The 12,111-nt window shown below is 34.5% G+C and overlaps 1 protein-coding gene across 1 annotated transcript in view; it reads left to right on the top strand.

Moving 5' to 3' along the window:
• LOC120626152 (homer protein homolog 1) overlaps positions 1-9,010 on the top strand; it is a 53,351-nt gene extending 44,341 nt beyond the window's left edge. Inside the window, exons 7-10 of the mRNA XM_039893482.1 lie at positions 3,283-3,452; positions 4,339-4,454; positions 6,402-6,518; positions 7,403-9,010. Coding sequence (XP_039749416.1) covers positions 3,283-3,452; positions 4,339-4,454; positions 6,402-6,518; positions 7,403-7,444 — 445 coding nt within the window. The 3' untranslated portion in view covers positions 7,445-9,010. The remainder of the gene's footprint in view (positions 1-3,282; positions 3,453-4,338; positions 4,455-6,401; positions 6,519-7,402) is intronic.
• Positions 9,011-12,111: the final 3,101 nt, after the last annotated feature.

Raw genomic sequence — 12,111 nt, 5'->3', positions numbered from 1 at the left:
CGCCACGCTGGCCCAGTGCGGATTGGTGGACTATAATAATTCACTCTGTTTAGATTATTAAATTTTATATTTTCAATCTAGGGGTAAACTATACTATTGTTGGCACTCTAAATTGGAAATCTAAAAATTAATAATTATTACCTTTTTAATTTTTAACAATAACAATAGAATTTCGTCGGGATATTAAATGCTCAGTGTGTCAACACTATGTTGTTTGCCAATTCGAAACAATAATATTCAAGCGAGCATAACAATAATATTCAAACGCATTTCAAAAAAAGAATGACTCTTTTTTTGAAATGCGTTTGAATATTATTGTTATGCTCGCGCTTAATTGTGATAATTTTACTGAAAAGTGGAGATCCTAAGCTCAGAATTTGACGTATTAATTAATAATTTCCTAAGTTATCGGACAAAATAAACTTGTACCTATTTAATATTGTATTTATAGCATACATAACTGATTTTTTTTTGATTTTTGTTTTGCCCAAGCACTATATTTTTATGTTTTTGACAGTGTAGTCACTGGCAGTTATACCAATATTAAACTTTTAATTAAAAATTTGGATTCTTTATCGGGTGCGTTTAATTGCTATTTAATCTATAACCAATTTGTGTTATTATTTTACATGTGTTATTTTAACAACTGGTTATGATTTGGTCATATTCGAACCAATTTTTTGTTGTTTTATGTCGTCCTGCAACGGACCGCCTTGTGTCCATCAATATTAAGCGTAGTTGTAAAACCTCATGTGTGTGTGTTTAATTTTTTCTTAACCCGATACATTTTTTAGGCCAGAAATTAAACCCCAGTAGTTCCTCGTGATCCAAACATTGTAACCACTAGACAGGGTTGTTGTCTTAACAAACGCGGTCCCATCTTCAACCACTTGCATAATAAGCTATTTCTATATACTATATATATAGGTACCTAATTAATATTAAAAAAAAACTTTTAGTATCACTTTTTATCTATTGCCTATTAGGTATGATGAAGTAAGTAGAGCACCTAGCGCATATAATTCGAGATGAACAGTGAACACGCCGATTCGCATAATCGATACCGTATCAGTGACTTTATGAAAATGAAATTTTGAGCCATATTAGTAGTTATCGCAATGCCATAGAGTTCTTTATCCATTCGTTATTTTGTATGTTGCAAAATTATAGGGATTTTTCTTTCACGTTTACACCATATCGTTTCGAAAATATACTATGATTGTATATCAATATTATTATTTATTTAATTAGTTTATAAACAATAAAACTACGTAGCCTGACGTAGGTATACAAGGACTGATAACTGGGCGATGATAGCCTAGTGGTTTTGGCTTCTCTTGCGGAGGACCGACTACGAGCCCCAGCACGCACATCTAACTTTTCGGAATTGTGCATTTTAATTCATTCAATTACATATCACTTGCTGTAACGGTGAATGAAAACATCGTCAGTTAACCATCATGCCAGAGAGTTCTCCATAAAGTTCTTAAGGGCATATGAAGTCTAATCCACACTTGGCCAGTGTGGTGGACTACGGGCTAAACCATCTTATTAACGTGCCCTATAGTGGGACGTTAATGATATGATGATAATTATACAATGACTGTTACTTCGACTGAGATTTCTTCAGAACCAATCTTCCGAAAATACGAATAATGATAGGAAAAAAGCCCTAAATTATTACCCACTTTGAAATAAAATGAAAATGTTTGGATTCGTATTTGTAGTCTGGCAAACAGAACGATCGATCGCCTGACTTCAAAGTACATAACAAAAGTGTACAAATTCAAGACCGCGTTATCATTTCTATATAGTTTATCTTTATAAAAATGATAGCTCAGTCGAGCTATCATTTCTATAAAGATAAATTCGATTCGCCAGAAAGAGACCAAACTTTCGTATTCAAAAACTTATAAAAGGCAATCTAAAAATATTGTAAATAACCTAAATAAAGTAATCAAGTGATTTGTAAAACAACTTAATTAAAAAATTTAACTTATTTGTTATTACGAAATAGAATCTACTTTCCTGCTCTTGTTAATTTTAAGATATTTGCTAGCTGGCCACCTTTTCGCAAATGTTGTTTGATTAACACACTTAAAGGATTTCTAAAAGGGAAAATAACTCGATAACGCAATGTTCAATGAAAATAAGAATGTTATGGTTAGATATTAGGTCAATAATTATGTACTTATCTTAAATATTGTCGAAATCGCATAGATGTCGTGTAAACGTATCATCAATATTCTTTGCATTACGCAACGATAAATTTCTCGCTTTACGATCGAAAGTGTTTCGGATGTTTTCACACACGGCGTTACGGCGGCGTCATTGTTGCTTGCATGTTTTAACGCGATTTTAAAATATACTTATTACTTCACATCTTTAATTTACCTACGATGCTTTTTTTTATTGACCGTCAGAAGTTATTTTTCGCACATATTTGGCTGAAATGTAGGGCTTTTGCCGAACATTCTTAAACACATTATAATTTATTACTACATCTTCAGGCAAGGCATGATAAAGTGCTAAAGGATTTTCCATTTTATACTATCTACCTTCTTTATACATACCCGGGTCAAAAACCCTGTGCACGCCACTGTTTGGAACACTACATTGAGAATAGTATATAGGTAATAGGTATATACATGTTAAACCATGATAGCTGCGTTAGTAAAAACTGAGTTGCAATTGTCACGCCCTCGTTTTGTTACTTAAAATCCTCCTAATATTATAAATGTTAATGTAAGTTTGTTTGTTACGCTTTCGCGCGAAAGCCACTTAACCGATCATCATGAAACTTTGTACACGTATTATTAGAGGTATCAAAAGTAATATAGGATACTTTTTATTAAAAAAATGTATGTGTAGACTATGTACGCTGCGTCCCGAAATTTACGCGGGCGAAGCCGCAGGGAATATCTAGTATTTAATTAATGCAAATATTACAACAGTTAGTGCCCAAATACAAACCTTTTTTTATCCTAGGTTTATCTGCGTACAGTCCTAGAACTATAAGCAGATGTGCTAAGTGAGGTCTCGCCTTTATCATACTTGAGTGATTTCGTGTGTGCGTGATTGAGTGCGCGTGTGTGTGTGTGTTTGTGAGTGCGCGTGTGTGTGTGTGTTCGTGAGTGCGTACATGCGGAGTGAAGACTGGGGCAATATGTTACAAAACTAATCAGAAACAAAATATTTGTAATTTTTCTTTACTATTGTGAACAACAATTTCTTTAATAAAAAAAAAAGCGTAAAAAAAAAAGTTGTTATATTTGTCCACAGTTCAGCGAACGCTAAGAAATGGGAAGTGGAGCTGGCGACCCTGAAGAGCAACAACTTGCGACTGACAGCTGCGCTGCAGGAGAGCACCGCCAACGTGGACGAGTGGAAGAGACAGCTGCACCAGTACCGGGAGGAAGTTGCCCGCGCTCGACACTATGCTACGGGGAAAGGTAAGGGCCTATTTTACCCGACTGCGTAAAAAGGAGGGTAATGTTTTTCGAGTGTATGTGTGTATGTATATCTCTTTGGCACGTGAAACTTAGACGGCTTGTCGTAAATATTTTATAACTACGTCAGTATTTGCCATTTTTATTAAATTCTTTGAAGAACTAAAAAGATACTAACTAGATTGTAATTTTTATATATTGTTTTTTGTTTTCGATAATCGCACGGTACGCGGTTGGTGGCATCTCCTCACTCCGAGATTTTGTTGCTCTATCTGTATCACCAACCAAATTATGAGAAGTGAACGCGTTATGCCTACGACAGCGTTTGAGAACATTATGGAAAACTCACAGGCTTGCAGGTTTCCTCCCGATGTTTTCTTTCACCATTAAAACAATTCATACTTTAATTGCTTAAAAAACACAAATTTACTTCCAAGTTCTACCCACTGGCCCATCACCGCTGCCAGTTGGATTTCCTTGAATTTGCTTTTTATACTTATAAGCGAATAGATTGTTTCAATTACAAGGCACGTGTTATATTCTATTCGTTTATATTCTGTTCTATTCTGTTCTGTTCTTTTCTATTCTTTTCTTATCTATCCTATTCTATCATGTCCTGTCCTTTTCTGTTCTATTCTGTTCTGTTCTATAACATATCCTGTCCTGTTATGTTCTATTCTATCATGTCCTGTTATGTCCTATTATGTTATGTTATGTTCTATGTTCTGACCGTTCTTTACGTTTTTATTCTGTTCTGTTCTGTCCTGTCCTGTCCTGTCCTGTCCTGTCCTGTCCTGTCCTGTCCTGTCCTGTCCTGTCCTATCCTGTCCTGTTTTGTTCTGTTCTGTTTTGTTTTATTCTATTAACAGAAGTAATCATTCAATTGCAGGAGGCGACGCCAATGAAGTTGAGCAGCTTCGACAACGCGTGGCGCAGCTAGAAGCCGAATTGACACAGAAGAATGAAGAGTTAGCCCAAATCACCAAGTCGAAGAAAAGTGAACAGGTATCATCAGCACTAATATAACTTAACGCTTAACATGTAAGCCTAAGACGGGCGATTGACGTAGTGGGCAGTGACTGTGCTTTCTGAGTTCAAGGCTGTGGGTTTGATTCCCATAAATGGAAAATGTTTGTGTGATGAACATAAATATAAATATAAATAAATATAAATATACTTCGACAATACACACATCGCGATCTAGCCCCAAAGTAAGCGTAGCTTGTGTTAAGGGTGCTAAGATGCCTGATGAATATTTTTATGAATTATATACATAAATACTTAGAAAATACATGTAAACACCCAGACACTGACACAAAACATTCATGCTCCTCACACAAACATTTTCCCGTTGTGGGAATCGAACCCACGGCCTTTAGCTCAGAAAGCAGGGTCGCTGCAAACTGCGCCAATCGGCCGTCATGAATGTTTTTAGTGTGTGGGGGTTTATATGCTATATTAAAGCATTTATGTTTTATTATTTTCAAAATATTCATCACTTATCTTACCCATAGCACAAGCTTTGGGGCTAGATGGTGATGTGCGTATTGTCGTAATATACATATTTATTTATATATGATGTGCCATCTCCTCCTTTTAGTACTTAAAAACTAGCCAGAGTCTACTCCTCCAATTGATGGACACAGGGCGGCATGACGTTCGCTTACAATCGGGTAGGCTAAGTGCTTGGTCGGTCAATTATTACTATTAAAAAATAAACAATGCTTGTTTTTTCAGTAAAGGGCAGTAAGACTGCAACAGTCCTTCCCTCAAGTTACATCCATGAAACATTGATTTTGGTTTTCGATTAAAAATAAAGAAATACGTGTTTCAGAAATTTTAAAAATTCCAACTCCAAATGCATCAAATAGGGGATGAAAGTTTATATTAAGATTCTGATTTTTTTAGTAACGTTAAGTAACTTTCATATTTTTTTATTTTCACTATAAAAAAAGTTAAATGCTAGCAGCATTTAACTTTTTTTATAGTGAAAATTTACCAAATCAAAAATTGAACGTAACGTGAGCGAAGCCGCGGGCAAAAGCTAGTTCTTTCATACAGTTATTGATATCAGTTTTTTATTAACTGTACTATCAAGTTACGGGCCTATCGTTGACAAAGAACATGAGAAGGAAAACGACAGTTTTACAAACAGATACCATAGCAAGTTAAATATATAGTTTTAATAGTACCTAAAGTTAGTCCGCCAATCCGCACTGGGTCAGCGTGGTGGGCGTCCTTTGAGGGAGGAGACCCGTGACCTGTAGTGGACCGGTAATGGATTAATAAGATGAAAAGTATCTAATACAATTAACCTAGTACCTATTGTTTTTTTTTATTTTTATGTATTTATCTTCATGAATACATAAATATATAGCACACAATACTGTAGTGGGCGTATGAACATGAAGCCCCGCCAGGGCATTGCAAAAGGTCGAAATAATTTTAAAATTATTCTACTTGTATGTTATAACTAGCTGCCAAAAATCTGCCTTAATCCCGCGACTTGGTTTGCGTGGATTAAGGTTTTTTACTCCCGCGGGAACTCCCCGGGATAAAAGGTAGCCTATGTTCTTTTCCATGTCAAAGTCCACACTTACTTCAGCCAAATTTCATCCAAATCCTTTTAGCCGTTTTTAAGTAATTGAGTAACAAACATCCACATTTTCACATTTAGAATATTAGTAGGGTTATGCTAAAATAGGTTTTTAAATATTTTGTATACGTCAGGAAAAAAAATTATATATATAAATATTTGAAAGTGTATTTGTTGGATAACAAAAACAAGTGACTTGGGTTTTTGTGCTGAGTACATTTATAGGCAAGTTAATTTGTAGTTCATCAATGGAAATTTGTTTTTAGCTAAAATAGCTGAACATACTTTAAAGGAATAAATAGGATACACATTGCAGTTGAACCTTCAGTCTAGCTTACTGAATTATTTGTCAACAGGACGCGGAGGCTAAGTTGGCCCAAAGTCAATTAGAGCTCGCCCTCGCCGCCCAGGACGGTCAACGGCAAGTGATACATGCGCTAAACGACCAGCTGTCCCGGCAGATTGACGAGCTGGTAAGATATCGACCTCCCTTCTATTCTATATCTCTATTCTGAGTTATGAGTTCTCATCATTCATCACTTATCTCCGGGATTTCATAATTTGTTGGTGCACTGCAAATCGAATCACGCGAATATTTTCTGCAATAGTATGTTGTGCAGCGTACAGTACGTCTATGCGGAAAACTACACAAAACTGTCAAAAATCAGAAGACAATTTATTATCACAGTCACTAAGAAGCGTAATCGCGCAATTTTTTTTCGCAAATCTTATTAAACTTATAAATCTTGTTTAAATTTTATATCAAATCTAGTATCGTTTGAGGTGTCTCTGTGTGTCTGTGGATTTGTGTGTCCGTGTGTTTTGTAACCACTTTTGATTATGTTTTTTGAGAGGTCAATATATATAGATATATATAGTCGAGAGTTAACAAAAATCGATACCAAGATGGTCGCCTTTACAAAATGGCGGATTGCATGTTTTTTCATAACTCCCTCACTATGGGTATCAAATGAAAGAATAGGCTAGGTAAGGCTAGTAGAATAAAATACATTATTGTAAATTTTAAAATCCAAAATGGCTGCCACCACAAAATGGTAAATTACATTTTCCCCAACATCCTCAATAAGGTCATTAAATGAAAGGCCTTGATTGGTAGTACAATACAACAGTATTATATATTTTAAATCCAAGATGGCTGCCATCACAAAACGGTGAATCGCATTTTTCTCGAGAGTTAATAAAAATCTATCTCAAGATGGCCGCCTTCACATCATGGCGGATTGCATATTTTTTCATAACTTCCTCATCAAATGAAAGGGCTTGAGTAGGAGAATGATGGAATGTGGAATATTTGTATCAGGGGGTATTTTTTTATACATTTCGTGGTTGCCCCCAGTCGAACATCCACCGCGAGATCAACACGGCGCTGCAGACATGAGACTCGGCCGCGCCGCCCGCGGCCCGGCGACTCCCGCTGCTGTTGCGGGAGCGCTGAGCGGAGTGTCAGCGCCGCCCCGCGCCGGACGGGGGCGGCCTGTTTGCCACGTGCGACATTTGCTATTATTTCGAACTAGTAATGAACTTTATGTGTCATCTACACACTATTCAGTCTTACAATTTGTGATTTTGCGTTCTTTTTTTTTGATCTTAGGTTATCTAATGTTGGACACACATTTGTCAGTTATGTATGCGCCTCCCGCTATGTGTCAATGTTTCCAGTAGGACTCGAACTCTCGCTACGAGAGAAACTTATGTCTACCCATTATCTTGTTAGCTGTATAGGAAAAAGACAAGTAACGGGTAGAGATAATTATCTCGTGACGTTCGTGCTACGAGATAATTATCTTAGACAGGACAAAATAATGGATTGTAATGACACTATATAATGTATAGTTTTGAACTAGTTTTGACGAGTGATTGGTCGAAATGTGTTTATATTATTTTGTTTCCTGTTGAAATGATGACGCTAGTTTCAGAGCTGTCAATAATTCAATTTATTAATTTTACGCAATTATGATTTGAACTTGCGGCACTCTCGCTACGTGCGGCACGTACTATGTTGACAAATATGCGTTCAACTTTACACGAAAATACAAGACATAAATCCACCAAAGGATCAGTAACTATTGTTTTGTTTCAAATGTTAAAATCGGGCATTACTTTGAGGGTTGCAAATTTATCATATTCCACACTAGTATGGCATATTATATGTATATACCTAATTTAATAATTTCCAATAGTAATCTATTAACGAAGGAATGTAAACAGTAAATATTAATATTTATGTATAAATCATTTTGAAAATAAACATATATGTATATTCCAACTAATAGTAACCTATTAACGAAGAAATGTAGGCAGTATAAATATATGTTTAGGGTAACAAGTTGGGCGTGTGTTTATTATTTGTTTGTGTGTTATGTTTTTTACGTAAGGTATGGTCATTTTAATGTGCAATGTTCGCGGCATTGCCATACCTGTGTGGATCCGTGTTATCTTATAGTGCAAAAATTTGGCGGCTTTTATGCCATCGTCATATCACTTGTTCCGGCAATAATATTATAATATAGTACGAGATACGAATTGGTAGTCGAATCGCTGGAAAGCCGGAGTTAAATGGAAATTTTCCCTACTGTTTTAAAGCTTAAAATGAGTACGATTCTTCAGCTAATGTTGTTTTGGATACATTTTAGACTTTTAAACGAGCAATAAGTCCAATTTGCTATGACAGAAGTTATTTTCGTTACGCGAATTCGACGCCTAGTTTGCGAGCGCTCAAATCTTGTACTAAATTACTGTTGTACAAAACTCTCTAAACTTAACTAAATTGCCAGTTAAGCCAAACACAGTTACACCCCTTTCTTTTTGTTCTTTGTGGAAAAGGATAACACCATATTTAGACTTGTCTATTTAGAGTTGAAAGATTAGTGCATAACATTATTGGTAAAAAATGGCATGTTGGTTTTTTCCCAACGAATAATCCTGTGAGTTTGTTGAATATATTTAATTGTGATTTAAATATTAATGGGTTTATAATTAATTAAATAATAAAATAAAATAATAATGTAACAGTGCTTTCAGTTAAATTTCTAATAATTCCCGGGTGTTATTAATTCTCGAATAATTAAAGCAGTATTTGTTTGTTTAATTGTTAAGAGTTTTCAAATTTAGTTTGTTTGTAATAATAATAACTAAACATTTTTTGTTGCCCACCGCTGTTTATAATTTTCGTAATTTTCAATTGAGCCGTAGTCGAGGGCTTTAATAGCCCAATGGACACATCATTTAATGTGTTCGAAACTCGAAATACTTATACGCTTATACGAACTTCTAGGCTAGACTTGAAGAAAAAATGTTACTGTACAGTTTTTATATCGTGCTGTAATATTTTGCTTGCATAGTCTGCCGTAGGTTGGCACGAAAGACTCCTTTAAAGACAACGGCATAAGGGCTATTTTACGAGCAAAATCATTATCAATTAAAATTAGAAAGATTTAATTTTTTTGGTGTAATAAGTAAGTGAAATAAGTTATATCACTTAATTGTATAATATAATTTGGTGCTAGATCATATTTTATTTGTTTGTTTTTTAATGAAACTTTATTATAGTCGGAAAAATGTAATAGGCCCGTTTTGACATTTGCGCAAGACCATAGAATGTAACTTGGAACGAAACTAAAAGAAACAAAAAAATAAAAATCAATTACATACAGTGTTTTAAAAAATACGTAAATTTTTTTGGGACGTTAAATAATATGAAAGAATATATCGCGAGTATTCTTTTTGCGCTTACTTCATAGTAGCATGCAATTTATAATTGTTGCGAAACGTTTCGAAAACAGTTACGTTCTCAGTCTTTTTTTTTTTTATACTAGAGCTGTAACCATTTTTTTACTGAATATCGAAATTAAATATTGTGTAGTTATCTTTACTGCAAAGAATAAGCTTGGTTCTCAAAATGGGTTCTAAATAATGAGTCTGAGTTGATGTGTCTGACCAAGCGGCACATGACTGAAGCGTCCCCGCGCGCACTGCGCAGTTTTTCGTTCCTCATCTTGTAAAGTTGACTGTGCGCCCGTTTACTATTACGTTAACTATGGCTTTTCTATTTTGGACATTAATTTAAACATAGTGATTTGACTCGATTTTTGTGTTTGTTGTTATATAGTACTAACTCTGTTTCAACATGTTGAAAAGTCGACGTATAATCAACAGCCAGTCACGCGTATTGGTTGTGGAGTTAAAGGAATACTTTGAACGAACGAACACTTTACAATACATAATAATATCAATCAAGTACTGATACAAACTTGAATTGATTTATCGTGAGTATCGAGTACAGAGTCTTATGGTTCCATAACTAGTTACGTCGCGATGACAAATGTCAAAACGGGCCTATTATATTTTTACGACTATAGGACCCTAAAGTTCTATATTTAATTTAAATAGCCTACTTGTTTATTAATTTATAAAATTATAACGTAATAATAATATGAGTTAACTCTTTCTGAGTGCTTTATAATAAAAGCTGTGAAGTGAGCTATGCACATTATATTGCAACTGTATTCAGAGTTCTAACTCTTAGACTTAGAGTTAACTCTTCTTACTTAAGTTCTCCGCACTATTCATTAACCATATAAAATACTTTGCAAATGAAATTATCTAAACAGACAACATAATGTATGTTCTGTTAAAATATAGTAACCTCAGTATTTATAGATAACGTAAAGATTTTGTGACCCCAAACCGCACCGTAACAAATTAAATCTTATTAATTACTCCAAAACGTACAATATTAATTATAAAAAAATAAATTTACTAACTGATTTTTGTAAGTACTGAACGGAAATCTAACTCCACTATTAAAGGAATTAACAAAGAAAACTTTTGAGATTGTATTTTATTTCATATTCTCAACTCAATAGTACCGAAGTTTTGTTTGTGGACTGAGCTTCTTTTCGATTCAGTTTCTTTTAAAATTTGAGACAGATATTTATTTGCCAGTAAAATACACTATCTGAACAATAAGTAACCCGTTAGCTAGCTGTAGTTAATTAAAGAATGTTATCGTCTACCTCTTTCGCACGACGCTCGTGCCAAAGAGATAGTTATAAATCTTTTTTTTAATGACGCGGGTTAAATTCCATTTCACGAATATTGATAAATTATCGAATCTTATTGCTTATGACTTATATTGACAAAATGTGTACGAACCTTGAATGGTGCGGTATTATAAGTCAGCGATGATAAAGGCGAATTATGAATTAAATGTGTATAATACTCATTATGGATGTGTTTTGAAATACCATTTTTTCAACGTATTTTAGCCCCTATTATTTCTTAAGGGGAATTAACTGGACTTAGTTACATGAAAATGCAAACTATTGAGGTATTGAGGGGAGGGCCATGCTAATAAATGTGGCATAACGTTGCAACAGTTTTAAAATGTTTTGTCGCACTTTAACTGACAGAACTTTTCAAATGTGAAAAGAAAGTGGTAAAAAACACTGCACAGCTATTGCGACGTTATGCCACATTTATTTGTAAGGCAACTTAAATAAGATTTTTTTCGTTTTACTTATTCCAATTAATACCCGGTGGCTATCTTACGTTTAAGAGTTTGACAAACCCACCTTATATATAAAGTCTATCGATGCCATGCCAAAAACTCACTATTAAGTAAATAATAGTAAAAAAATGATTGCACGTAGATATATCGAGTAAATAATTCCTGAAGTTTATCGCCCACTACACAGGACCGTGCACAAGCTAAGAAAGCGTTGAGAGAATGACTTTTTTGTTACAGTTCTGTGTGGCGTGCGGACTTCTTAACTATGACTATTTTCGCCTTGTCAGGCTACTTCTAAGACATGTGTGTATTTATAAACTATCTCTTAATGATAAAGTTGTTTGGGCCCATTGTATGCCCTATTGAGTGGCGATGGTGAGGTGGTGTGAATGTTACAAATTCAAGCCGGAATAAATGTTTTTCTTGTAAAATAATATCAATTTTGAATAGAATAATTTCACTTAAACAACTGTTTAAGTGATAAAAAAAAACATTTCTTCAAATTTCGTATCGGACTAAATAAATATTTATTCTGG

This window comes from Pararge aegeria, chromosome 1 (genome assembly GCF_905163445.1).
Source record: "Pararge aegeria chromosome 1, ilParAegt1.1, whole genome shotgun sequence".
Taxonomy (NCBI): Eukaryota; Metazoa; Arthropoda; class Insecta; order Lepidoptera; family Nymphalidae; genus Pararge; species Pararge aegeria.
This window is presented reverse-complemented; position numbering and strand designations above follow the sequence as displayed.